At 46.0% G+C, this 26,128-nt stretch overlaps 2 protein-coding genes across 12 annotated transcripts in view; one reads left to right on the top strand and one right to left on the bottom strand.

Moving 5' to 3' along the window:
- Positions 1–1,540: 1,540 nt before the first annotated feature.
- On the top strand, positions 1,541–25,696 carry pde8b (phosphodiesterase 8B). 9 transcript variants are annotated; one of them, XM_054757028.1, is made up of 22 exons: positions 1,542–2,223; positions 8,860–8,916; positions 14,062–14,255; positions 14,526–14,585; positions 14,661–14,718; positions 14,807–14,895; positions 14,969–15,047; positions 15,918–16,058; positions 16,130–16,218; positions 16,297–16,351; positions 17,375–17,426; positions 18,395–18,472; positions 18,553–18,629; positions 18,709–18,873; positions 19,577–19,622; positions 19,731–19,860; positions 19,945–20,143; positions 21,322–21,539; positions 21,611–21,749; positions 22,134–22,292; positions 22,368–22,497; positions 22,676–23,503. In XM_054757028.1, exons 1-22 carry the CDS (start codon positions 1,894–1,896, stop codon positions 22,855–22,857), a joined length of 2,727 nt encoding a protein of 908 aa, XP_054613003.1. In that variant the 5' UTR covers positions 1,542–1,893; the 3' UTR covers positions 22,858–23,503. The 9 variants fall into 9 exon arrangements, with proteins under 9 accessions (XP_054613000.1, XP_054613003.1, XP_054612999.1 ...); XM_054757029.1 differs by lacking the exon at positions 22,676–23,503 and adding an exon at positions 23,582–25,696 and having other exon boundaries at positions 1,545–2,223; positions 14,065–14,255; XM_054757025.1 differs by having other exon boundaries at positions 1,541–2,223; positions 14,065–14,255; positions 19,577–19,860; positions 22,676–23,504.
- A 22-nt stretch (positions 25,697–25,718) lies between these two features.
- Positions 25,719–26,128, bottom strand: part of wdr41 (WD repeat domain 41) — a 9,798-nt gene continuing 9,388 nt past the window's right edge. For all 3 annotated transcript variants that reach the window (XM_054757035.1, XM_054757034.1, XM_054757037.1), the window contains 2 exons: positions 25,995–26,128; positions 25,719–25,899 (listed from right to left, as the gene is read on the bottom strand). In XM_054757035.1, the coding sequence (XP_054613010.1) occupies positions 25,762–25,899; positions 25,995–26,128 (272 nt within the window). In that variant the 3' untranslated portion in view covers positions 25,719–25,761. The remainder of the gene's footprint in view (positions 25,900–25,994) is intronic.

The raw sequence follows: 26,128 nt of genomic DNA, 5'->3' as shown, positions 1-26,128 counted from the left end.
GAAATTGATGCCATGTTTGTTGTATACGTTTACTTTTGTCCATAGTAAAATCAATCAAATTAACTCTCAACCCATCTTCCGGTGTAACACTTCCTGTATGCGGTACGTCCGGCCATCAAAATAAAAGCACGGCAGTAAAACATGCACAGTTACGCCACACATTCAGTCCACACTTTTCACTCAGAAAACTGTCTTGCTACTTGGGCTTTGCGGCGTGTTTTATAAAGCAGACGCTGTCGCTCCGTTTCTTTGTTTCGCCAAAATACAGGGTTAGCAAGCAGCGTTAGCTATTTGCTAACCTGGCATAAACAGCGGCATGTACCATGCACATGCACGCGCTGTGAATGGACTGATGCTCTGTGTCAGTAAGTACGTGCAAACAGGATCTTATCATTGTGTTGGATGTTCCGCTTCTTCTTGTTTCCTGCCACTCACTCCGTTGCATTGCTAAATGCTACACGATACATTGTTATGTTTTATTTCATTTACACTTCAGGTTGGATTGAATTTTGCGCTCAGCATGGTTTTGAGGTGCGCGGAGAGGGAACACTTAGAGGGAACACTGGTGCTGAGCGACGTCTTATGGGTGAATGAAAACACGACTCATTTCAATTCCAGCAATGAAATACCGTATGAACTTTTGGACACGCTTGCTTATGCTATAAATGATACATGTGGCCTCACATGTGACTGTCATGTGCTGTTCGTGTTGATGTAGAATACACAATTAAACTGGAGTCAAGTTAGGCCTGTTGTTGGTACGCATGTCAAGAACAAGCAAGCATGAATGAATGAACGACTGAAAGTTTGGGTATTTGGATTTGGGGTGAAGTTTCAGCATGTAGCAGTATCATTTCATTTGTCCTGGTTGCCAGCCTCCACCCCCCCTTTCGCCTCCCCTGGTGCAAGTCTTTGAGTTTTTATGTTGTAAAGTGTGCTTATTTGTGCCGATGTTGCGGAGGTGTTTTTGCCAGTCCCACACTGTACTCCTTCCTAGGAGCATAGTTTGGAGTTGCTTTTTTTTACACCTCCTTTTTTTCTCTTCTTCTTGCCTTTCCTCTCCCCCTTTTATCGCCCAGTCATCCTGTCCCGTCTACCCCTCTCCGTCACGTTGTTGTACATGTACGGACGGGTGACTGCACAGTTTGGCTTGTACCTCTGTATAATAGCCGAGTAAAGGCCATTCTCATTCTGATCTTTTGTTCTGGCACAACTTGCTGTTCTCCAGCATGCTGAAAGCATTGCCAAGTAGGTGGAGTGGAGTTTGATATATTTCACTAAGCTTTACGCTGAAGGCGATAAAGCACAGTTTGTGATTATGTTGATCTGACGTTGTTTTGTGCTGTTTTTGAAATATGCAGGGGGTCAATAACAAAAATGAGCTGTGGGCTACACTTGGCCCCCAGGGCGGACTTTAGACACCACTGGCTTCACGGCTGCATCACTACGTCCATTCCTTATGTCAGTGCAGCCTGGAGAACATCCATGAAGTTATCTTATGACTTGTTTTTTTTAGTTGGAGGGGATATTATGTCATACGGTGAAGGGGTGGGATGTTGATGGTGGTGTAAGTCAAGTACAGACAAAGATGTCACATCAAAGTTCCTCCTAAAATGTTCCAGAGGAGCTGGTGGTGGAAACATCCAGCTGAGCTTCAAAGAATGCACGAACTGGACTAATAGCCATTTGAATAGATGCGCTGGGCGTCAAAGAACGTCACGGTGCACAGCAGAACCACCGTCCGGGTTATCAAAATGACAACCAGCCTCCTGCCGTAGTGGAGCCAGAGCAAGGAGAAGCTCTCCGCGTCCAACCCGCGTGTGCTCAGGCGGAGCCGCCAGAGGGGAAGTGGCGCCGCCGCCCCAGCGTCCGTTCTCCCGCCTCTGACTCGGCATGGGTTGCGCACCCAGCATCCACGTCTCCCAGAGCGGCGTCATCTACTGCCGCGACTCGGACGAGTCCAACTCTCCGCACCAGACCACCACCACCATCTCACAGGGCACCGGCGGCGGTGGCGGCGGCGTACTGCACGGCCTCTTCATCAAGACCGACGCGGCCGACACCATCCCGTCCGTTATCGCCTACCAGAGCCGCCACTCGAGCTACAACTCCCGGCGGGAGAACAGGGAGACGAGCGGCGGAGGAGGAGGAGGATGCGGCAACAGCGGCGGCGCGCACGTCCTCATCGAGGCCGAGACGCAGACCAGCAACACCGGCGTCAAGGTAACCGCCAAGCGGCTCAGCATCCTCACACATGACGAGGCCTGCTTGTTATGCTGATAGGCCCTCATTGCACCACCTCACACCGTGCATGGAACGTCACCAGCTGGGACGCAACGCCATTTGCTGCCTTCAAAGCTCACATGTGCACTTCACATGCATACAACACATCACAGGCTGGCGCACGCTGAGCTTGCATGGCCCATTCGCTCAAAAGCGTGAAGTGTTTTCTCCACAGGTTGCATTGCCACAGACGACTTCCGATGTTCACTGGATGCACCTGCACGATCTAATCAACAAGCTTGCCTCTACAAAAATAATAATGACGACTTTTATTGCAGATGCACGATATCTTTTTTCTTTTTTTCCGCTAACGTCACAGCCACGAGAAAGGGAGTGCTTGATTTGCACCCCCGCACAATGCAGGTAATCTCACCTCATTGGGAAGTTTTTTTTAAAATTATCGGTTATCGGAGCTATTGTTAATGTTATCGGACTTATCGGTATGACGTCGTAATTCCCACATATCCGCCCGATAATTATCTGGCTCCCCTAACTTTTATTAATTTCACCAACAGCACAGGCAATTTTTATCAATGTAGCAACGTGGATCGACAGATTTATTTACAAATTAACCGCGATAAACGAGGGCTTAAGATATATATACGTATATATATCCAAGCTCAACAGGAGGCGATCAGACTTTTACAACAAAGCATCAGAGCTTTCCCTGCAGAAGGGTAGCGCGCCCGCATGCACCTCAAACACAAATAAATGGTAAGACCACAAATGGTTTTCATGTTATAAAAAAAGTAAATAAATGAGACTAAGAGTATTAAGTATTTAAAACAAAAGTGTTTAACAAAAGTGAATTATAGAAATTCCTCATTATCGCGGTTAATTGACTCCAGACCCGACAGTGATAAGTGAATTTCAAAGTAAATATACTTTATTTATAAATGGAATATTTTCCCCAGCTACAGCAAAGAAAACCTGTTTTTGACCTTCTAAATAGACTTTCTAACATTATTAGAGCCCTCTAAACATGAAATAACACCCCTATAGTCACCTTTGTGCTTCTATTACCAATATAGTAGACATAATAAGAGAAAACAGACATTTATAAATAAGACTCGTGCTCGTGTGTGTTGCTGTAAATGTGTTCCGGTGCTGGGGGAGCTGAGCGGGGGGTGGACAGGACGGGTTGGGTTTTATCTTGGCGTGGGTTACGGCTGCAACAGAAGCCCGTGTTAGGGATTATTGTGCCTGTTGTCAGATCGTTCAAAGCTGCAATAAAAGCCCGTTGTTCCTGCCGATCAAGTCTGGTGCTTGTGCGTCTCTCTGAACATACAGTAACATTACTGCCACCTAGTGACCAGTGTACAATACTACATATCATCACAACACCTTTGAATGCGTCGTTTGAATGCCTTATATTTGTATTTTACTTCATTTAGACATTTGTATGCTTGAAAACAGTATGATTTATTCATGAATATATTTTTGTAAAGCTGTGTAGAGTGAAGCGGGGATGGGCGGGGTGCCGAGGGATTACCTTATTCTCTTCTTTTTTTGTTATCCTCTTAACGGAAAAGGGCGCTTGTAGGTGCGTCCCTTTGCGTGCTTTCTTAGCTGTCTCTTGTCTGTTTTTACATCTTTAGAACGCACAGAAAATAGAAAAACGTGTGCGTTCATTTCTCACATTAGGATTGTGGATGATGGGCAAAGGTTTTCAATAAAAATGCACTCTTCCTTTAATGTGTAACCTGTATCAACATTTAGAAAGACTTTATTTCAAAGGGCACACATGACCATCTAAGACTGTCATCAGCGTTATTATAGTCTACTCTGGTAGGTCTGATAGGTCTACTCTGATCATTGCAAATAATCAAAAGTCTCGGACCCCCAAACCAGACCCGGAATGAAGCTAACCTGGTGTATTACCACATCTGTCCTGTGAGAGGCAGCAGTGTGCCAAAGGACACCTGAGCTACCTGGGAACAAACAGAAGAAAAAACTAGGCTAGCTGTTCGTTCGCCTCGTAATTCTGTTTTTTTCCCAGATGGGCCGACACAATATGGCCACTAATTAATAGCCGTGTATTGAAGTGGTCACGAGTTAATTGTGTATCAGCTGTTCCTTCAGAAGACTAATCAATGACACCATTTATTAGTTTTCACTGAAGTCCTCCCCCAACCTACCCCCAGAAGGGGCTTCACAATCTGTCACGGTGGTGATCACGCTCCTGTGTGCGTGTGTGTATAGTTTGTACGCACAAGTGCTTTGTTTACCCCTCCGGTCAGTGTGTGAAGAGTCACATGGAAAGGAGCTGACACTGCTGGCCGCTACACGGACGATGACGCTGCCGCCGCCGCCGCCGCCGCCGCTGCCGCCAGGTCAGTTAGGCTGCGTTTTGTGCCGGGAGCGGCGGGCATGCACATGATCGGGTCTTCCAGTGTGACTGCCTCTTATTTGTGTGTGGGCAAAACATTTGTGTTGTGCCCAAAATAAAACGGCAGACACAAGCTGTGCCTCCGCTCCAACAAGCAGTCGTGTCGTGTCGTTGGAACAAGCCCGAATAATCCCCCAAAACACTTGATTTATTCTTATTTTTCTGTACACTAGAATAAAGGTCGAAAACACTTATACGCACCGACAACACTAAAAACCCTCAGCATTTCTGTATGTGGAATCCCGTTGTGGAGCGGATTAATAAGGAACGCAAACAATGCACTCAATGAGCCATTTCAAGAACCAGTCCAAGCAGCTGATGTTTGTAAAGTACAAGGAAGAAGACCCCTCTTGCACTGACTACTAACTGGTCATTTCTAGTGCGTACACTGCCTGTACTCGCTCATGGTCAGACTGTGTCTGTGCTTATATCGCCTTATCCCTTTCCTGGGTACTTACAATAGGCAAGACGGACTTTTGGAATACAGGAGGTGAACAAAAGCTTTGCGACTGATGTGAAACGGATGAGGGATGCGTTTAAATGAACATGCGGAACTGTGAGGTGTGTTATGTGACGTGCTCCAGTGCAACTGTGTGCATGTTCAAGATGAATGAAACCATTACCAATACCACTGCCAATTCATTTGTCAAACCCATCCATCCATCTTCTTCCGCTTATCTGAGGTTGAATGGCGGGACCAGACTTCCCTCGCCCCTCCCCTCTCGTCCAGCTCCTCCCGGCGGATCCCGAGCGTTCTCAGGCCAGTTGAGAGACGTAGAGGCTATCCACACGGAAAGTGGTTTATGGTTTCAGCCTCTCATCCACATGGGAATGGCGTTCTGGGTGACCCGAAACAGTATTTTTTGAAAACGGCTTCCAGAGTGGGAAAATCTGAAAATGCCGGCTTGTCATTGCCGTGTAGGCAGGCGATACGACAACGATGACGTCGCCGTCCCGTGACCAGAAAGTGAGCTTTGACGACAAGCCGACATCGTATCTGAGTATTTCGACAGGCATGACCGCGATCAACATCTTCCTGATATTTTCTTGTCTTATACTCCAAAATGTCTCGCAGAAGTAATTCTACTTCTTCGGACTTATGTGCATTTGTTCTTTCTTCTTCCATGGTTTGTAGTGTCACGTGGTTCCGTCTGTGTGCCCGCTCGCAGCGCCACACGTAGGTGTGCCTTGTGTATTGCATCGTTTTCACTCAGTGATGCGTTCCCGTCTGGATGCAACCATGCACTAACCCAGCACAGTGTGGACACCACCATGTTCCCGTGTGGACAGGGCCATAGTCTCCTACGCACGTCGTACGTCTTTGTTTGTCGTCCGTACGGCCAGCGTGTGTCTTTCTTGCGTTTTGCTGGTATCAGGTTTGGGCAAAATGTCCGTTTTTTCGTACGTCGCGCTTGCATATGTGTGTCGTGCGCCACAAGTGCACCTCACAAACGTAAGCGCCCATAGAGTTTGTTTGACATGGCCGCATCTCGAAAATCAGCACATCAGGGGTGTGCCCTCTGTGCGTTTCTTGCTTTTTTTTGCACGTATAGGAACCTGGACAACCGATCATGACCTAGGCTTAAATTCAAGTTGGAGTCAAATAGCATAAAATTAGCTTGTACGGGTCAGTTAAGTGCTAGAGATGTGGTGACGACAGCTTCCCAGGGGGCCCAATGTGAGTTTTTTCCATGGGGCCCGAAATTAACCACTGTTAACTCTAGGAGTTAAAACAATTAAACTCAAGGGCCATTCGAAGTGCAACATTTTGTGCCACATATTTCTGAAAACTCTGAGTCGTGTCCCTGAGGGACGTTCCTCTGTGTCGTAAACTGAATCAGCCAGTCAGGCTTAGCATGGCAAAGCATGGCTTCATCAGTGGAAACAGGACAAATGATAAGAAATAAGTGCTGCAGTGTTGTGCTTCATCCCTGTAGTTTGCCTGACGTCTTCAAATGAGTCTCTCCATCATGTAAACTTGTCTCCTTTGTTTATTCCGACATGCACCTTAACAGCCGTTCAGCTGACGGTAAACTTGTCAAGAGCAGAAAGTTGAATGCGTGAGGGATCAGACACAGGAAGTACTCAGCATCAAAAGACAAAAGGTTTGGATTGGAGCATAATTTTCCAACTAAAGCGACAAATCTAGTGAAGAGCGCTTTTGGAGACGTTATAATCTTCTTTTTAGAATGTTTAAATTAAATTTCTAGTTACATTTCTAGTCTTCTATAATAATCTTCTCTCTGAAAAGGAAAGTGCAGGCTGGTACTGGTGGACGGTGGGTTCGTATTCATTTTGTGCTTTTGATTCGATGTTGTTACAGTCTTAGTTTTACGAGATACATAGTAAAGGAGATCAAGTAGATAACTATAACGCGTGTATCTTTTCATGATGTGTTGAAAGTCTTTCCCGGTGACTAGCTAACGCACTGCTAATGCTAGCGCTGTTCATGCTATTTACGTCCATTGTCGTCTTCAGCCATGGTCACATTGACACAATGTGCCTGCCGGTAACTAGCAGCCCAAATCTTAGCTCGAAGTTCAAAGCAAAAAATCAGTCGAGAGACGGCTTGCATTGAAAAAACACTCGTTAGTTGGGACACTGGTCTGCCAGTGTAGCATTTAATGAATGACAGTTAAAAAATACCCTCAGTGCTCGGGTAACTTCTTGCTCCTCTCCGTCAGGCGACGTAACCACAGCGACAGAAGATACTTCGGTCTTGTTGCTAGCAGTCCGTCAGGGCTAGTGCCGTTGAAGGAAACTTCCCGTAGCCCTAATTTTTACCCTTTTTCTTCCACCTCATATTTGCTCCCAAATGCTGATACTATGTGGGGATGCGTAAAGGTAAGATGTGATGACCTTGCTGAGTGCTAATGTGCACATTTGTTGGTGCACAACCTCGAGTTAATTCATGCCAGCACACTGGCTTTTACCACACACATCAGACAGAAACGGAATCATCTTCTCTCTGAAAAACAAACTCCAGGCTCCTACTGGCGGATGGTGGCTCTGTATTCATTTTGTGCCCCCCCCACGGTCCGTGGGTCATAAAATGTTGACTAGCAGACCGTGATAGACCACCCACTAACATGTTCATCCAGTCTCGTCTTGTCAAGGAAATCCCACACACGACTCGTCACGTTTTAGTCATCCAAGAGCCATCTTGAGCTCGTCACGTCTCGTTTTCGTCAAGAACGGAAAGGTTCGTCAACGGAATAATCTCGTTATCGTAGACAAAAACAGGACTGGTTTGAGGTAACCATGGCAACATGGTGTTTTTGTATGAGCCAAGATGGCCTCGTTGGTCTTGTCATGTTGTAGATAAGCCTCCAGGCATACCTCAGCACTTGTTTACAAGCGAGGGAAAATATTCCATTCCGAACAGCACTCACAGACAAAAAAAAACAACAAAAAGAAGCGACAGACAAAAGTTAACTTGTCGTTCCAAGCGTTTGTTGTGCCTTTTGTGCAAATCCTCCATGGCCAGTTATGCAAATGAGATGCTGATGTCATTGTGTCATACCCACCCCCAGCCCTCGCCCACCACCTCCACAAATAGATTTATGTCCTAAGCTTCTTTTTACACTTGAACTTCAAAATGCTCCTGAAAACATTTTCTCTCCGGTTGCAATTTGTCGACTATGCTAGCACGTAGCTTGTATATTCCTGTGTGGAATCGTGCGTGAATTCCAGCGCATGGGGCCCGGCGACACTGCACGCTGTGGTACACTGCTGACTGCTCACAGGACCCACGCGTGCTTATTCGCACCTCAGTGACGCACGTGCTTAGGGAGACTTGCACCGACACACACACTCGTAATGTGTTCTCCCACAGCGGGATTAGACCGGTAAACACGTGTGTGTGTGTGTGTGTGTGTGTGTGTTGTGTGCGCGCGCTAATTCCCTAGAAGACGCATGCAGGTCCATGCAGCTGCAGTTAAAGCTTGTCCTCTTCAGTGTAGGCACTGCTGCCGGTGTCCACAGTTCACACTGAATGAAGGACCAGGATCTAAAGGTGCACAGGTGGTTGCAGGCAGGCAGGGCGGGGAGGGTGGGAAGGGAAGGAAAGCGATATGTCAGCATGCTGGTGGACTTCATTGGTGAAATGGTGAGGTTTTGTGTCGTGTGCGTTGACCTTTGTGTGGCTACACTACGCTGTTGTTCATTGTTGTTCATTCACCCTGCAGGTTTCTTCTGCAGAAGAATGTGTGGGGCCAATGAGAGTGAGCCAGGAGCCCATACAGGTGAGATGTGACAGGTACACACTCCTGATCAACATGTTAAGAGCAGTTGAAAAGGAGGTTCTACGTAGAGCTCCAAAAGGCAAAAAGAAGAAATGGGAGTGAGACAAAAAATGTACAAGCAAGCATGAAAAGTGAAATAGGCTGCTCATGATGAAAAGTTTCAGAGCATAGCCTTCAAAAGCCAAAATCTTGGCCAAAATGTGGATTGAATGTGATTTAGTGTCAGGTATTCACATTGTGTCAGAAAAGTAATAGCACAGACCACAAGGGTGCGTGTTTTGACATATTTTCAAATATGTTTTGACATATTTGTGTGCAGCGGTTCACTAGTAGAAGAGTTAGCATTGCCTACTTTTGCAATAAATATGCAAATAAAACATGTTTTCTTTGGCCATTCACTTGGGGAGAGAACTTAAAAATACATTAAAAAGGTAAAAATGCATAAAATGGATATTTTGACTGCTTTGTGCATTGGTAGAAAACGAAACACGGCATCTCGGTATCAATGTTTTGCACCACCACGGTCACTGAGCACCTAGCCTTTGACTTTCCATCAATGTCTTTTTCATTTAACTTAATAGTGCATCATTATTTCAACGCCAGCCTCAAATAAATGGATGCCTTCCTTCTATAAAGACCCATCAGTTGATGAGGAAACCCAAGCTTTTCCAGTATGGAAGCAATTTGGACCCAAAGGTATTAAAATACATCAAAATACACTCCTGATTAAAATGTTAAACGCAGTTGAAAGATGTCCATTTTGCAGTGGTGGCATTCACACCGTCATGATCTCTTGATGGCAAAGGCAAAAAAGCTTTCTCTCTTTGAAGGCGGTGGGATTGTTGAGCTGCATGAGCAAGGCCTCTCGCGGCGCGCCATTGCTGCTGAGGTTGGACGCAGCAAAGACAGTCATTTGAAACGTCTACAAACATCCTGAAGCTCATAAAAATGAGCCGGGGGATCCCATTGGGTGTCCGTCAACACACGAGACCATCCTCGGCCCAAATGAAGGTTGTTCCTGCTGCCGAGTGAAGTCCAATGACCATCAGACGCCATCCGCCAGAGAAGGTTTTAAGAACAAAAAAAAGTCTCATTCAACGCCATAAAACTGCCTGTTAAAAGTCAAAATATTAGGAGAAAAAATGTACAAGAATAAAGTTGAAATTGTTGGAAAATAATTTCATAAAACAGCAGAAATGGGAAAAACAGCAGTCAATGTAGGAGAATAAAGTCAAAATATTCCAAAGCAAAAAGTTGTATTCTAATGAGAAAAAAGTTGCAATTTTACCAGAATAAGTTCATTTTAAACAGGAAAAATAGTGTCATTTTATGTCATAATATGATGAAAAAGTAAAAATAGAACAAAAGTTACTTAAAAAAAAGCCTAAAAATTTGGAAAATAAAAAAAAAATTCAAAGCAGTAATTTTACAAGAATAAAGTCAAAATATTAAGAGAAAAAGTTGTACTCTAATGAGAAAAAGACGTAATTTTACGAGAATGGCAATATTATTACATAGTAATATTATGAGAAAAAGCAATGTAATTTTAGTAGCATAAAGTTTAAATATTAAAGGAAAAAAATGTTATTCATTGAAGAAGTAAAAAGCTCGTCAAAGGCCTGGTCTCCGTCAAGGTTGGGAATTTGCAGGAGAGCACCAAACATGGGACATTGAAAGGTGGAAGAAAGTCTTCTGCTCGCTTGACGGTCCTGATGGCCTCCAGCGTTACTGGCATGACAAGGAGATCCCACCTGAGATGTTTTCCACCATCATGATCCTTCAATGGAACAATGGAGCTTCAGGTTGTGCAGGGGCGTCAAACGGCAGCCGACTGTGTGGAGATGTCACAGGCGGCATCCCTCGTGACCGAAGGCCCTCGTCTGTGTGGTGATGATTGGCTTTTTCAACAGCACCACGCTGCACTTCACAAAGAGGAATAAGCTCAGTCTTTTGGACCATCCCGCGTGTTCTCCTCATCTAAATCCAATTTAGGGATTTAGACATTTGGGGATGGATGGAAGTTGACAAAAATGGACATGAGTTCCAGACAGTGGATGCCCTCCGTGAAGCCATCTTCACCACCTTTGAAAATTCTTTTGGTATTTTAAGGGGGGTCGAGGGGATTTTTGTAGCTATGGTCTTATGGTCTTATAATTATCGATCAGATATTGTCCGATCGATAATGATAATAAATTACATAAATCACCTATTGGAATTTTAAGGGGGTTTCGTTTTTTTTTTTAGCTATGGTCTTATGATTATCGATCAGATAAATTATCGCGCACCCCCAATGGAATTTGGTTTGTTGGACCCTGACTCGCCTTTTTGCAGCTTTCCCCGTCATTCCAGTTAATTCCCATGAAATGTTTCTGACTTCCCTCACACAAATGCAAAACACAGGGATCTTTCTGTGCTGGGTTATGGCCGGTCATATCTCGATTGTGTTCATTTTTACTGTGTAAGGAGGTTGCCATTAGCTTTGGGGCTTCACACAATATTTAGGCCTCACTGGTGTCCCTGAACTAAAGTGTTTTCTGTTCTCCGTCGCACAAAGCGAGCTCTGTCAAGGCACGCTCGCTTGGGTTTGGTGTGGGAGAAGACCATGAAGCACAAAGGCAGGAGAACAAGGCCATATTTTCACTTCCTGTAAGTGGAACGTGTCCCAGTGTTAATTGATTTTGTCCATACGTATTTTGAGGCTTTGTGACGCACAGAAACATTCATCGTGATAGTTTAATAAGATGGGTGACGCCTCGCTGGGTGGAGGATTAACCTGTGGACTGTGAGGCTGTGAGTCATGTTGTTGTGTAAAGTTGTCCTCCAAAGCGCAAGTCAGTGTGTGAGTTAGTGTGTCGCATGCGGCGGCAAACGTTCAAGTGTTTACTTGAAACAAATTTACAATCGGGATACGATGCAAACATGTATTCCCTTGTGCATCATTGGTGATGAACGACATGGGGGGTGTCCCAACTCATTCCAGTGAGGGCCACATAAAGGATGCAACGTTGCCACTTTGATATTTTGTGAAGATATGCTAGAAAGTGTTACTGTATATATGTCAAGAAAAAATGCATCTCAGCTTTGTCACAAAAAACATGATTAGTGTCAACCTCATTCTTTGCTCTTTTTTACACATTTCTGCTGGCGTTTTTTTTAGTTTTCCAAATATTTCAACTTTCTTCTAAATAATCGTCATGCATTTCTCATAATATTAGAAGTTTCTTCACATAATATTTTTAATTTATTCCCATTATGTAACTTTTCCCCCAACCTCCATCCGTCCATTTCCTATGCCGCTTACCCTCACTCGGGTCGTGGGGGCATGCTGGAGCCTATCCCAGCTGACTTGGGGCGACAGGCGGGGTACACCCTGGACTGGTGTCCAGCCAATGGCAGGGCACATATAGACAAACACTCACATTCATACCTATGGACCATTTAGAGTCTCCAATCAAGCTAACATGCATGTTTTTGGAATGTGGGAGGAAACCGGAGTACCCAGAAAACCCCCCCACACACGGGGAGAACATGCAAACTCCACACAGAAATGCCCCCAACCTAATTTTACAAATATTTCAACTTTTTTTGTTTGTCACAGTATCAAGCTTTTAAAAAATAGCATATTATTTCTTTTATATTTCAACTCTATGTTACTAAAATGACATCATGTTTCCTCGTAATATTATTATTATTATTATTATTATTATTTATTATTACACTTTATTACCGTGAAAATTGAAATTTTTTTCTCGTAATATTTTTTTTACTTTATTCTCAGAAAATAAAAAATACAAATTCGACATTTTCCAACTATTTCAACTTTCATCCTGTAAATTTCTTGTCATAATTATAACTTTATTCCTATATTTTTTCTAATATTCCTAATATTTTTACTTTATTCTTTTAAAATTCAAACTTTTTCTGCAACATAATTTTCCAAAAATGTTGTTTTGTTTTTCATAATCTAATGGCTTTTTAAAAAATTATTATTATTTTTTTAATATTTCAGCTTTATACTACTAAAATGATGTTTTTTTTTATTATTATTTACGGTAAAATTACGTCTTTTTCTTGTTAGATTACAACTCTGACTTTATTCTTGTAAAATTATTGCTGATTTGTCCATTTTGTTTTTTTTAATTTTTATTCTTTTTATTATATTTTTAGAATGGCCCCCGGGCAGCACTTTGGACACCCCTGAACCACATCCTGGTCGGTGTGTGTTTAAAGCGGCTGCATTCAAGGCGGCTGGGAAATCGTAAAAACTTCACTTGGAGCTTCTGAGGTCCAAATTCAGCCAAAAGTAACAAGCACAACAAACTTTTCTTTTGTTTGTGAATGACTTGAACTGGAAATGTCCCAGCTTTCTTGAATGTGGCATAAGACATGTCCAGTGGTGACCAGTCTGTTTGCTGTATTTGGGCCGCAGGTCAGACATCTTTGCACCGACGTAAGATGTTTGTGGAATTTCACGTGGTAGCGCCACAAGCACACAAGCCATCGCTGTGGCAACACAAGCCGGCACGGGATCAAAGACCAGGGGACATTTCGCAGGCGTTCGCAGAGACTACCTCATCTTCTCGCTTGCATCTTCTGCCCCTCACCTCCCCTCGGCCCGCCCGTTGTGGCCTCCTTGCTGCCGTTGCCACTTGATACTTTGCTGTCCCAAGAGGGAGTCAGGATGTCACCAGGAGTTAGAGTGAGTGCTAAATATATAATATTGGGTTATAGGGTTAGAAAACTCATTTTAGCTGCTTGCACCCGCGATCTTGTCCTTGTGGTCACTACCCAAAGCTCATGACGGTGGGTTAGGGTAGGAACGTAGATCGACCGGTAAATTGAGAGCTTTGCCTTTCGGGTGAGCTCCCTCTTCACCACAACCGATGTAAAGTCTGCATCAATCCGCCTGTCGATCTCGCGTTCCCGACCCGGAGAGGCACGCCACCCTTTTGTGGGTGAGAACCATGGACTGGGACTTGGAGGTGCTGATTCTCATCAGCGAACCGATCCAGTGAGAGTTGAAGATCAGAGCCCGATGAAGCCAGCGGGACCACATCACCTGCACAAAGCAGACACAGTCCTGCAGCCACCACCATCAGTATCTATTTAACACGTATTCACTTGCATCCTTCCTGGTGTCCTCAGCAGGTCCTGCTGGTCTTTGCCAAGGAGGACAGCCAAAGCGACGCCTTGTTGTGGGCCTGTGACCGCGCCGGCTTCAGGTGCAACATCGCTAGGACGCCCGAGTCTGCGGTGGAGTGCTTCCTGGACAAACACCACGAGATCATCATCATCGATGGACGCCACTCGCGCTACTTTGAGCCGGAGGTTGTGTGCCGGTGAGCCGATTTGAAACTTTTTCTGCGATCTTCTCTGGTTCCTCCTTGTGGCCACTGATGGCACTGCAGTCTTCAGAGTCAGCATTAGTTACTAAAAGGATGATTCTTGGAAGTCTTCAGTAGCACTCAAGGGAGCCAAACACTTTAGTTCATTCATGAGTCATTGGATCACATCCACCAGTATCATCCGCCTCTCCACTGTTTGTCCTGGCCTGCATCCTCAACTCTCTGACAGTTTGCTCTAGTCTTCATCTTTTGTTTGTTTTTCAGGATGATCCGTGCCACAAAGCCCTCAGAAAACACTGTTATTCTCGCCATTGTTCCACAAAGGTGAGGCGTCGTGTTTCCGAATCATTCCCAGTGTCTGAATAGCACCTTCATAGTTGTTTCTGTGTTGTGGCGTAGGCCATCCGACCAGGACGAGCCTTCTGTCCTCCCTCTGCTGTGCGCTGGATTCAGCCGAGTATGCTCCACAAAGTATCACCTTTTGTAAAAGCATGGACATGCAGCGTAAAAACACCCAACACCCCAATCTCAACTCTTCTTGGTAGAGGTTTGTGGAGAACACCAGCGTGACGGCCTGCTACAACGAGCTGCTTCAGCTTGAGCACGGAGAAGTGCGATGCCAGTTCAAACTCAGGTACAGCCGTCACGGCGCAGACGTGTTGGCGAGACGGCCGAGGTTCCTAACTGTGGCTTTTCTGGCCTCGCAGGGCTTGTAACGCTGTGTTCACGGCGCTGGACAACTGCCAGGAGGCCGTGGAGATCACGAGTGAAGACCACATCATACAGGTAGGAGGGAAAGCAAGTGGGCAGGAGCAGCTAGCGAGAAGGGGACGTATCGCTCTTCTTTCACTTGTCTCGCTGTCCTCTTTTCCCGTATCTTTGCCGGTTCTTTCGCTGTATGTCGCACGTGTTCTTCCGTGTCACCCCCTTGGCTTCTCTCCTTTTTCATCTGTCTCAGTTGTAGAGTGGCGGTGTTTAGAGCCAATGCACCATCTGGGTTCGAACTAATAGGCTAACAGAATAATTAGTTGTCCCTGCTCCCCTATACTGTAGTCGCCGGGTGCCTGGGCTACAAAGGCAATTAACTGCTAATCTCTAATTAGCGATGTTGGCATTAAAAGCTGTGGCTGTTTGTAACCCCTTAATGCAGACCTGACAACGTATTTTGACCCGCAAATACACTTGTGCGCTTCTCTGCTCTCCATTTGATCGGTTTCATTTGAGGGCTCGTAAATGCTTTTTCACATTATACGACTTGTTCAGACTTGCGAATGCCCTCTCCTCTGCTTTCGGATCAACATTTGCAGTAAAAATGGCTGTTGTAAGGCATCGATTAGTTCCAACTGCAATAACAGTCGGCGTCACTCTTGAATTGCCATCGTTTGGCGGTGACGAAGGAAGCTATCAAGCTAAATAGTCCACGAGAGTTGAAGCTGCTCACTGAATTAATGCCACATCCCGACGAAGTGACTGGAAAAGCAGGGATGGCAAGGTTGAGTGCTGTCAAATTTCTTCAAGGTGGGCAGCTCTGCTTGATGGCGGTAGCTGCATTGGAAGTATCACCCAGCTGTGCATCCAGCTACATGTACCTCTGCATGCGCTGTCACACTTGCCGCACGGTTGAATTTGAACATGGTGTTGCGGTTTTTCCGCCAGTACGTGAACCCCGCCTTCGAGCGCATGATGGGCTTCCACAAGGGGGAGCTGGTCGGCAAGGAGCTGACCGAGCTGCCAAAGAGCGACAAGAACAGAGCGGACCTGTTGGACACCATCAACACCTGCATTCAAAAAGGAAAGGTGAGACCTGCGCCCACTGTTGCGGCCTATGAAGGAAGCGGGCGCAGCTTCACTCTGTTGTCTCTGCGAAGGAATGGCAGGGGATTTACTACGCCACGAAGAAGTCGGGCGACAGCATACAGCAACACGTCAACATAACGCCCGTCATCGGCCAAGGAGGGTGAGTCATCTTGGTAGCAAACAACGCGGATGAACATTTCCGAGAAGATGGAAATAACTGACAGGTTTCCTCTCTCAGGAAAATACGACATTTCGTCGCCATCAAGCGACCTCACGTCGACAACAACAATCAAGTGAGTGCAGCTAACAGGATACACTTACCCATTTCTGTAAAAGGCGTTGTACACGCTTGAAGCCGTTACATTTTAGTGAGAATCAACAATCATAATGGCACGGCCCAGCTAGTTTGCAAACAGATGCGCAAACGGGGTGTACGCGGAGAATCCGGCGTGTCGCTGCTCTCAGCGAGGCTCCAGTCCAGTTGCGTCACGCCACGCTATGACGCTAGGATGCTAAGCTATGGCTAAGCACGGGGATAAGGCCCGTGAAGGCTAGCAGCCAGGCGTCAGGGCTATTTGTGTCTATGAAAGAGGGGGCTAGCTCTCTGCTCTCATGTGTAAACATTAGGTGAGTCAGTCTTTTGCATCTTGCTGCCAAATGGCTCTCATTCCTGCTGGTTGGGATCGGGAATCCGGAGCGGCTGATCGGATTCCCGGAACAGAAGCCAAAATGAGCTACTTTTGTGTTTTTAAGTTTTTGTATAGACACATTTTCAGCCAAGTGATGTCACGAGGCGTCTTCACTGAGAGGCTATAATTCCAACAAACGACGGCAACCCACAGCCACAGACGTTCTTTCAAGCTATCGTGTTTTTCCTCGAAGCACTTAAAATCCTGCATTATTCCAGGAATATTACCACACACACGCTTGGCCAGGGACCTTCCATTTCCATTTCATTGTTTTCTTTAGTTAGCCGTGTTTCTGTAAACACTTTGGACTTCAAGGACTTGTGTTTAGTGCTCACATCATCTCAAGAACCTGGTCTTTGGTTGTCTCCAGTATTCATTAGACATGTTGATACGTTTCTAATCCTGTTTACTTTGTACAGGTAGCGCTAGACGGCTATAAAGTCAGGAATGGCATACATTATTATTCTAGGAAAGCTTTGCTAATAGATTTCTTTGGTAGTGTCTGATCCTGTCTGTATTATGACACTGCTAATAAACCTGTCCATCAATGAATCATTTCAATTTCCCTTAGCTTAATTTCCAACTTCCCTTAGCTTAAATGTATAATGTTTTCTCTTTATGTGTCAGGTGCTCAAGCTCAACAAGGAAGACAGAAGTGGTGTGGAATGTTCTTACTCAGGTAAATTACCGTTTCATTTTCTAAGTTTGTTTGGCAGTATAGCCATTTTGAGGCTTGTTTTGGCCTGCTAACAGCTGATTTGAGCTATTACCTCATTGCTGTCGTAGCGACACATAACATCTATTAGCCTCACAAGTTGACGACTTTAGCTATTAGCTTGTTGCTGTCATATGTTAGCCTCTGTTAGCGACTTATAACTTCTATTAGTCTTTGTTAGCCATGTGCTAACAGGTTTGGTAACAGCTATTGGCAATATAGCCTCTGTTAGGCTTGCTTCAGCCTGCTAACAGCTCCTAATAAGTTGATGGCTTTAGTTATTACCTCATTGTTGTTGTATGTTAGCCTCTGGTAGTGATTTATACCATCTATTAGCCTCTGTGCTAGCAGGTTGGGTAGCAGCTATTGGAAAGTTTGTTATTAATTTGTTCCAAAAGGTCCGACAAAAACCACAATGTATGAAAACCAAGGCAGTTTTTCCCACAGGAAATGAATTAAATGAAATAATGAATTAGTTGAAAACAATGTGACTTAATTATAAATGACATCTTATTGATGCAGAATTCCTGCACATCCTGGCACTGGCAACTTTCTTTGGGCCCATGGTCAGTTATTTAGCAGCCGTATTCAATAAACACTCATGGACAGTAAGTCAGTAATGTGTAGGCTGCTTTGTTTGGGGACTCGCGGAGCGATACGGCACAGGGCAAATGGGCTACTTTTCTTCGACGAAAACCGACTCATACATAAACTGCATGAAAATGGAGGTTTGACCGTATACAGTAGTCTTATAGCCTTAGCTTATTTTAGCCAAAGAAATCACCTTGTTAGGAGCTGTTAGCATTTTACTTTTCTTATTTTTGTCATATATTGGCCATGTGCTAACATTGTGCTTGTGTTTTATCAGCTCCTTGCAAATATTTTTAGGATCAAAACACTGGTTCATCTCCTGAATACTTTTATGTTTAAAGAGTGCCATTCTCTACGCCACCGTGACAGGAGGAAAGACTCCATGGATGCCAGGTCGCTCAGCTCCCGAAGTAGCGACGGTAAGAACTCCAAGACTCCTAAGCTGGCCCACCTAGCTGTGTCTTCAAGTAGTTTCCAAATATCGCTGTGTTCATTCCAGCTTCCAGTTTACAGAATCGGAGGCACTCGTCTGTTGCCAGGATCCACTCCATGACAATTGAGGCCCCCATCACCAAGGTACATGCTCACGTCAAGCCCTTTGAAGATAATCTATCTACACATGTCCACTGTTATGTGATTCCACCCCCTCCAAAAGGTGATAAACATCATCAACGCTGCCCAGGAGAGCAGCCCGCTGACCGTGGCCGAGGCTCTGGATCGTGTGCTGGAGATCCTGAGGACCACGGAGCTCTACTCGCCTCAGCTGGCCTCCAAAGAGGACGACCCCCATGCCAGCGACCTGGTCGGGGGGCTCATGAATGTAAGCCACACTCATTTTAGAAGTTCCATTGTCCATTTAGGTACAGTTGGGGGGCCTTCAGATGTCATCTCTGCTATTTGCAGACGATGTGGTCCTGATGACCTCATCAGGCAGACGGGCCCAGCGTCTGCAGTCATGCGGTCGCTGTACCGGACCGTCATCAGTGGTGAAGAGAGAGCTGAGCCGGAAGGCAAAGCTCTCAATTTACTGGTCGATCTACGTTCCCACCCTCACCTATGGTCATGAGCTTTGGGTGGTGACCGAAAGAACACGGTCACGGATACAAATGTCCGAAATGAGTTTCCTCCGTAGGGTGGCTGGACCTACGCCCTAAGAGATAGGGTGAGGAGCTCGGCCATCCGGGAGGATCTCAGAGTAGAGCTGCTGCTCCTTCACATCAAGAGGAGCAAGCTTAGGTGGCTCGGGCATCGGATGCCTCCAGGACATCTCCCTGGTGAGGTGTTTCAGGCATGCCCAGCCGGTAGGAGGTCTCATGGCACTGGGACACACTGGAGGGATTATGTCTCACAACTGGCCTGGGAACGCCTTGGTGTCCTCCCGGTGGAGCTGGAGGAGGTGGTCGGGGACCGGGAAGTCTGCTGCCCTTGCGACCCGGACCCGGATAAGCGGAGGAAATTGAAAGGAGGTTCCGTTGTTCATTTAGTCTTAATCAGCAATTCCCTTGTTTTATTTCCCTCTGTAGGACGGACTGCGGCGGCTCTCTGGGAACGAGTATGTTTTCTCCAAAAGTAAGCGTGTGGTCACGCTGCTTTATCTTGTGCAGGCGCCCAGATCACACAAAAAAATGTCGTTTTTGAATGTCAAACCCAGAATCACACTGTCAGTGTTTGTTCCAGACAACAGCCAGAGCCAGCTCGCCATCCCCATCACTCTGAGCGACGTCCCTCAGTCCATCGCAGACATGCTCGCCGACGAGGAACACTGGGAGTTCAACATCTTGGACTTGGAGGCGGCTACGCACAAGCGGTACCTGGCCTTTTTTTTGAAAGCTTCCATCACGACTCTATTTATCTCCTGTGGACTTCAAGTCCTCCGTGTGTTTCCCCTCAGGCCGCTGACCTACCTCGGCCTGAAGATCTTCACGAGTTTCGGCGTGTGCGACTTCCTGAACTGCCCCGAGACATCGCTGCGTTCCTGGCTGCAGCTCATGGAGGCCAGCTACCACTCATCCAACTCCTACCACAACTCCACGCACGCGGCCGACGTGCTGCACGCCACCGCCTACTTCTTACGCAAAGAGAGAGTCAAGGTTAGTGCTGGTGGTGTCATACTTTCAATACTTGCAGTCAGGGATGGGTACCGGTAACGGTGCTTCCACAGGCACTTGCCGAATTCCGTCGGTACTACCTGGCACCGACTCATGTAAAATGAAAAGGTACCATGTTTCGGTTCCAAAACGCCAGTCTCCATGGAGTGTCATGGTGCCGCTACTAACGACGTTCAATTCACAAGTGAAGAAGACAAATCTGGGGGGAGGGGCCAATGTTTACACCAACAAGGAGACAAATTCAAGTCATAGAAGCTGAAATAAGTCATATTTTTTAAGTATATGGATACATTAAAGCCTACCTGTTAAATATCAGGAAGTTCTCGACAAAGACACTTAGGCCGTGTCCACAAGCGTTCCTGGGATTTTATTTTGGCAGTTTGAAGAAAAATGTGCGTCCACACTGTGCAGTATTAGTACATAGTTACATCCAGACGGGAAAGGATCACTGGCTGAAAAGGATGTAATACACAAGGCACACCTACGTGTGGCACAGTGAACTGGCACAAAGACGGAACCATGTGACGCTTCAAACCATAGAAGAAGAAAGAACGCAAGCGCATACGTCCGTCATCTTCCGCTTTCCAAGACTCGTCTAGATTTAGGACCAAGTGGAATTACTCCTGCCAGTCATGTTGGAGTTGCACACAACAAAATATGAGGAGGATGTCGACTGGGGTGAGTCGTGCCAGGTGAAATATTCAGACATTATGCCAGCATGTCGTTAAAGCTCACTTCTGGTCACGTGACATCATCGTTTTCCCAAAGAAGCAGGTTCAGTGTTGCCAACTTGTCCACTTCGTCACTAAATCTGGCGACATTTTCTCAAAAGCGACTAGCAACAAATCTAGCTACTTCGCCTGACGTCTTTGGAGAGTTTTCTGGTATTTAGGGACTTAACAGTGAAAGCACGTATTGATCTGCCGTTTGTGCTTGCAGCGAGCCGGTACCGGTATCGGTTCAAATGTGAAAGGTACCCATCCTTACTTGTAATGCAGTACCGTATACTGAGAAGATTAGGGGGGCAGAGGACAGAGGCTTGTGGGACGCCAACTATGGATGCCAAACGGTGCCAAATGAAATATGAATGTAACGTATGAGTGTATTCAGAGTCGGTGTCATGCCACCACCCTGCTGACTCTGTGCTGCTTTTTGTTCAGAGCAGTCTCGATCAGCTGGACGAGGTGGCGGCGTTGATAGCCGCCACCGTTCACGACGTGGACCACCCGGGCCGCACCAACTCCTTCTTGTGCAACGCCAGCAGTGAGCTGGCCATCCTGTACAACGACATGGCGGTGCTGGAGAGCCACCACGCCGCCCTCGCCTTCCAGCTGACCGTGCGCGACAGCAAGAGCAACATCTTCAAGAACATCGAACGGTCAGTGCCGCTTTTTTTTTTTACCGTCAGCCTCTCAAATGTGGAAATACTCTACTCATCTCGCCCGACAGGAACCAGTTCCGGACCCTGCGTCAGGCCATCATCGACATGGTGCTGGCCACGGAGATGACGAGGCACTTTGAGCACGTCAACAAGTTCGTCAACAGCATCAACAAGCCCATTGCGGCCATCGAGGAGGCCAACATGTGTGTGAGTGTTCCCCCCCTTTAAAAAACACATTAAAAAAAGAATGAATCGTCGAGGGTGTCATGGACCTGAACAACACCGCACCTCAAATTGCTGGGTTTCAAACCATATTAGGAGGATATTAATGTCAGCGTTATTTTGACCACTTTTTTCATGAATGTAATGATAATGTGTGGCATAATGATGCAAGTGCACCGTATCAAAATCAATCAACTTTAATTTCGCAAGTGAATTTACACCCGACTCATGAGACAAAGAGGCCTTCCTATTGGTGTCCAAGCATGAACAGCCATTTGGTTGCAAAGGCCTCCACCCGAATGATACCTTACCCCTTATAGAGGCCTGGTAACCTTCGTAGTAGCTTTGTGTGTTTGTGCGTCCTTGCAGAACATGACCGGCGACTGCGAGGGTCAAGGGAACTCCCCGGAGAACCGTCTCCTGATAAAGCGCATGTTGATCAAGTGTGCAGACGTGGCCAATCCCTGCAGGCCGCTGGAGCTCTGCATCGAGTGGGCGGGACGCATCTCCGAGGAGTACTTTGCTCAGGTGCGTGTCGTCGTCACCGCCGCCGCCGCCTGTCTCACCCCGTCGTCATGGTGATCTCTCTTTCTGTGTTGGCAGACGGATGAGGAGAAGAGGCAGGGGTTGCCCGTGGTGATGCCTGTTTTTGACCGCAACACCTGCAGCATTCCCAAGTCCCAGCTGTCCTTCATAGACTACTTCATCACGGACATGTTTGACGCCTGGGACGGTAGGAGTCCATCTTTGTGTTGCGTTCGGATACTGTACATATTTCATTATCAAACATGACACACATTAGCCTGGGAAGCATCTTCTCCTTCCCACTGCAAATCCTGTTCGATTCTCCCCGAGCGATGTCTTGTTTGCCGTGCAGTGTGGTTCTGATGTCATGGAAAGATTCCTTTCAGGCCCAACGGGGATGGAGAGAACCCTCTCACGGCGCCAGGACGGAGAGGAGGAGTTGAGTTCAGAGGTTTTACCATGCGCTCCTTCTGCCGAGGGAGATGAGCTGCCATGCCAAGCCTCCCTCGCGTACAAACAGGAAAAAAGTCCCACATGGCCTCGTTTTGTAGCATACTTCAGGCAATAAGGAACTTTAATTTCCTCAAATTAAAGGAAAAGTGCACTCATGGAACACACCTATTCCGCCTAATAAAACACCTCCAAAAAGCTTCAACACGGTTTTCTGGTTTTCTATCCATACTGTGAGCATGTAGTAGCAGGTACATTCATGATAACATGGAATACTTCCTTCCTGGGCGCATTGATTTCACATAGCAACATAGAAAGGAACGCTACACCTGCCGTCAAAAACAAATACACGGCAGCAGTGGCGGCAGCTCCGATATGTAGCGTTCCCTTTGGCTAGTGGTCTGAGGCATTGTGAGCGAGTGTGTGGTGAAGCTAGTCGCTAGCCGGCTAGTAGTTAGCCAGTGTGGTGTGGCGAGGTGTCACTACGCAAGTAAGGTAGTTCTTGGGCGTAACAATGTTAATGACAATAATAATAACAATGTTCTTAATATGCAGCTCACATGATGGAAATGGAGGTTTTTTTAGAAGGCTTTATAGGCGGAACAGGTGCGTCCCATTACGTGCATTCTTAGCTGCCTCTTTTGATCTGTTCTTATATCTTTACAACTCACAGAAAGCGCAAGACATGTGCCTCAGATAAGGATTGTGGATGAAAATTCCAAAAAAAGCAATAATTAAAAGTAATAATTAAAGCAATAATGAAAGTAATAATTCACACTGTTCAAACTGTTACTGTTGCACTTTTCTAAAAATATGGACATCAATGGCTTGTGTCTTTGCAGCCTTCGCCAGCCTGCCGGGCCTCATGGAGCACCTGTCGGAGAACTACAAGTACTGGAAGACTTTGGACGAAATGAAGTGTAAAAGCCTGCGCCTGCCGCCTCCATCTTGACTGCAAGCCGCCGCCATCAGCGACTCGTCCTGTCATGCGCACTACCTGGCATGTTGATGGAACCCTGGATGCAAACATGCAGTCGTTTGCATTTCAAGCTGGAGGTGCCACTATCAGACCCCTCCCATCGACATTACGGCACCGCCAAGTGTTCACTTTTTTCACATTTTTAAATCTCTCATCCTCCTCTTTATGGTTGCCATTCCCTTCTAAAGATGGCTGATTTGAAAGAGGCTTTCCCTCGGATAGTGAAGTGACGTCTTCCCTCTAGCGGCTTAATCGAGTACTGCACCCACAGGCGGAAAACAGGAGGCAAGTGCAGACATGCACGTTTTTTCAGCTGTGAAATCGATGAGAGGAGGATCATCCTAATAATTGAAAGGAAATCGATTTCAAATCCAGAATTCCATCAGGAAGTTCCTTGGACTATAAGCAAATCCTCGGAAACACAAAGTGTAGCCACAAGATGCTGAATTTATTTTATTACTCAAGAAATGATGGCAGCAGCTCGTCAGTTTTGGGGGCTTTTTATGACAATTTTATTGGTCAAATACTCCTCACGGGGCTGTGACATCTCTGAAACTTAAAAAAAATCATTTCATTTTCAGTCCGGTCACAGGTTTTCTGAAACATGTCATGGACCCTTTAAGGCGTCCTTGACATGATATATCAACAAATTGCTTAAGTATGTTGTATATTGTTTGTAATTGTGTTCTACATTGCGCAATTTTTGAAAGCAAACGGTCCATTTGCAAAATTGGCATTTATAGTTTATGGCGGCAGCCGTGACGAGCGCGCTCCCGCTGTTCAGCCTCATTTCCGTACTACCACTGCTATCACTCGGGCAAGAAACCAGAGGCGTATGAGACAGAGGATGTTTACAGTGATTATGGCCAAGATTTGAGCCGTGGGAAAAGTGTTTAGAAGACGTTATGTAAACAAGACGTGATTTACTCTGTTCTGTGGCAACTTTGATGACATTCTTTTCCTGTGTACTGGCGGAATAGCATCCTTTTTCAGAATGAGTTTATTCCGTACTTTTAAGCTGAATGCTTCTCGTAAAGGTGTTCCTTCATAGCAGCCATCAGTGGAATGGTCACTGCAAAGAACAGAAGTCGAGGCAGGCATCCATTTCGCTCTCCTTCTCTGCACTTCTTACAGTGTCACTCGGGTACTACAGTATGAACATCCAGCAGCAACACAACCTTTTGGCACGACTACTATTTGGATAAAAAATACACTGAACCAAGTTGACCATCTACCTCGAGAAGCGTTTGTTTACTCTGCTTTAGCTGAGCGGCGTCGCCCCCGTGACATCACTTCCAAATGAGACTGAACAGCGAGAGCTAGTTTATCATGGCTGTCGCCATCAACTATAAATATAAATGTAATAAATAATACAAACCTAATTTTGGTGAATTTACCATTAGCTTTCAAAAATGGGAACATAATTCCAAACATTATATAACATATTTAAGCAAAGTTGATGAATCTTGGCAGGGACACTTCAATCTTAACTCACCTCCTCATTTACAGATCAGAAGAGGATCTGTAAATGACTTGTTTTTTAGTATTTTTATTCATTTGCTTTGCTTGACAACTCTGCTGTTTTGTAACTTTGAAAACCTTTTTGTTCATAATGCAATCTAGAGGAAATATGAAGGTCACTGTATGGACAAAAGCAGTAGGACATATCTGACTTAGTCAATCAGAGGATGGATTGTTGTCTCTGAATCTTAAACATTCATTTGAAGACATTTTGAATAACAGAACCAACTTCCAGTTCACTTCCTGTGTTTGTCCAAAATCGTGTTTTTCTTTTTAATGCTGTCAAACAAATGCAAGCGACAATTAAAAGGCCGACGTAAGACATCTCTCTGGTGTTCGGCACATTGAAGCCCCTAAAATCCTTCTAGAAAGAGCCGTGAAACGGGCCCTGAAGGTCTGAAGGTGCTTAAGCACTTGAACGCTGCTAAGATCCCCACAAACCTGCTGAGGTGAGGCCAAAAGCCCCCCCCCCCCCCCCCCCCCCACACACACACACACACACACGCACGCACGCTTCCAAAGTCACAGTCCTCCGTTCTCCTCCAGTTTCTGGAAAAGTGCCAGGCTGCGGAGGCGCGACTGCTTCTCGCCATTCTTCCACAGGATCAGCTGATGGTCGGCGGAACACGTCACCAGGCTCTCCTTGAAGGCCATGAACATCTGGACGGACGACAGCGAAAAACGTGAGGAACTCAATCTAATGAGAGCCGACACAAACGTTCTGCCTTTGCAAAGATAATTCACTTTGCTCAGACCTGGACTGCGCCCGAGTGACCAATCAGGTCGCCTGTAAGCTCCAAGGTTCTGATGTTGGGAAGGTCGGCGGTCTTACTGGATGGAGGACACGTCTGCTTGCTGGACCTGCCAAAGTTCCACATCCCGAAGAAGC

This window comes from Dunckerocampus dactyliophorus, chromosome 17 (assembly GCF_027744805.1).
Source record: "Dunckerocampus dactyliophorus isolate RoL2022-P2 chromosome 17, RoL_Ddac_1.1, whole genome shotgun sequence".
Lineage (NCBI taxonomy): Eukaryota > Metazoa > Chordata > Actinopteri > Syngnathiformes > Syngnathidae > Dunckerocampus > Dunckerocampus dactyliophorus.
The sequence above is the reverse complement of the archived record's forward strand: the minus strand, read 5'-3'. Positions and strand labels throughout refer to the sequence as shown.

What these genes read in the sequence shown, in the direction of transcription:
- pde8b (XM_054757024.1), top strand. Translation starts at nt 1,894, where the DNA reads ATGGGTTGCGCACCCAGCATCCACGTCTCCCAGAGCGGCGTCATCTAC. An exon ending in TGAGCCAGGAGCCCATACAG is followed by an intron (nt 8,917 to 14,061) that starts GTGAGATGTGAC and finishes TGGTGTCCTCAG; the next exon opens with CAGGTCCTGCTGGTCTTTGC. An exon ending in TGGTCGGGGGGCTCATGAAT is followed by an intron (nt 18,874 to 19,576) that starts GTAAGCCACACT and finishes TTCCCTCTGTAG; the next exon opens with GACGGACTGCGGCGGCTCTC.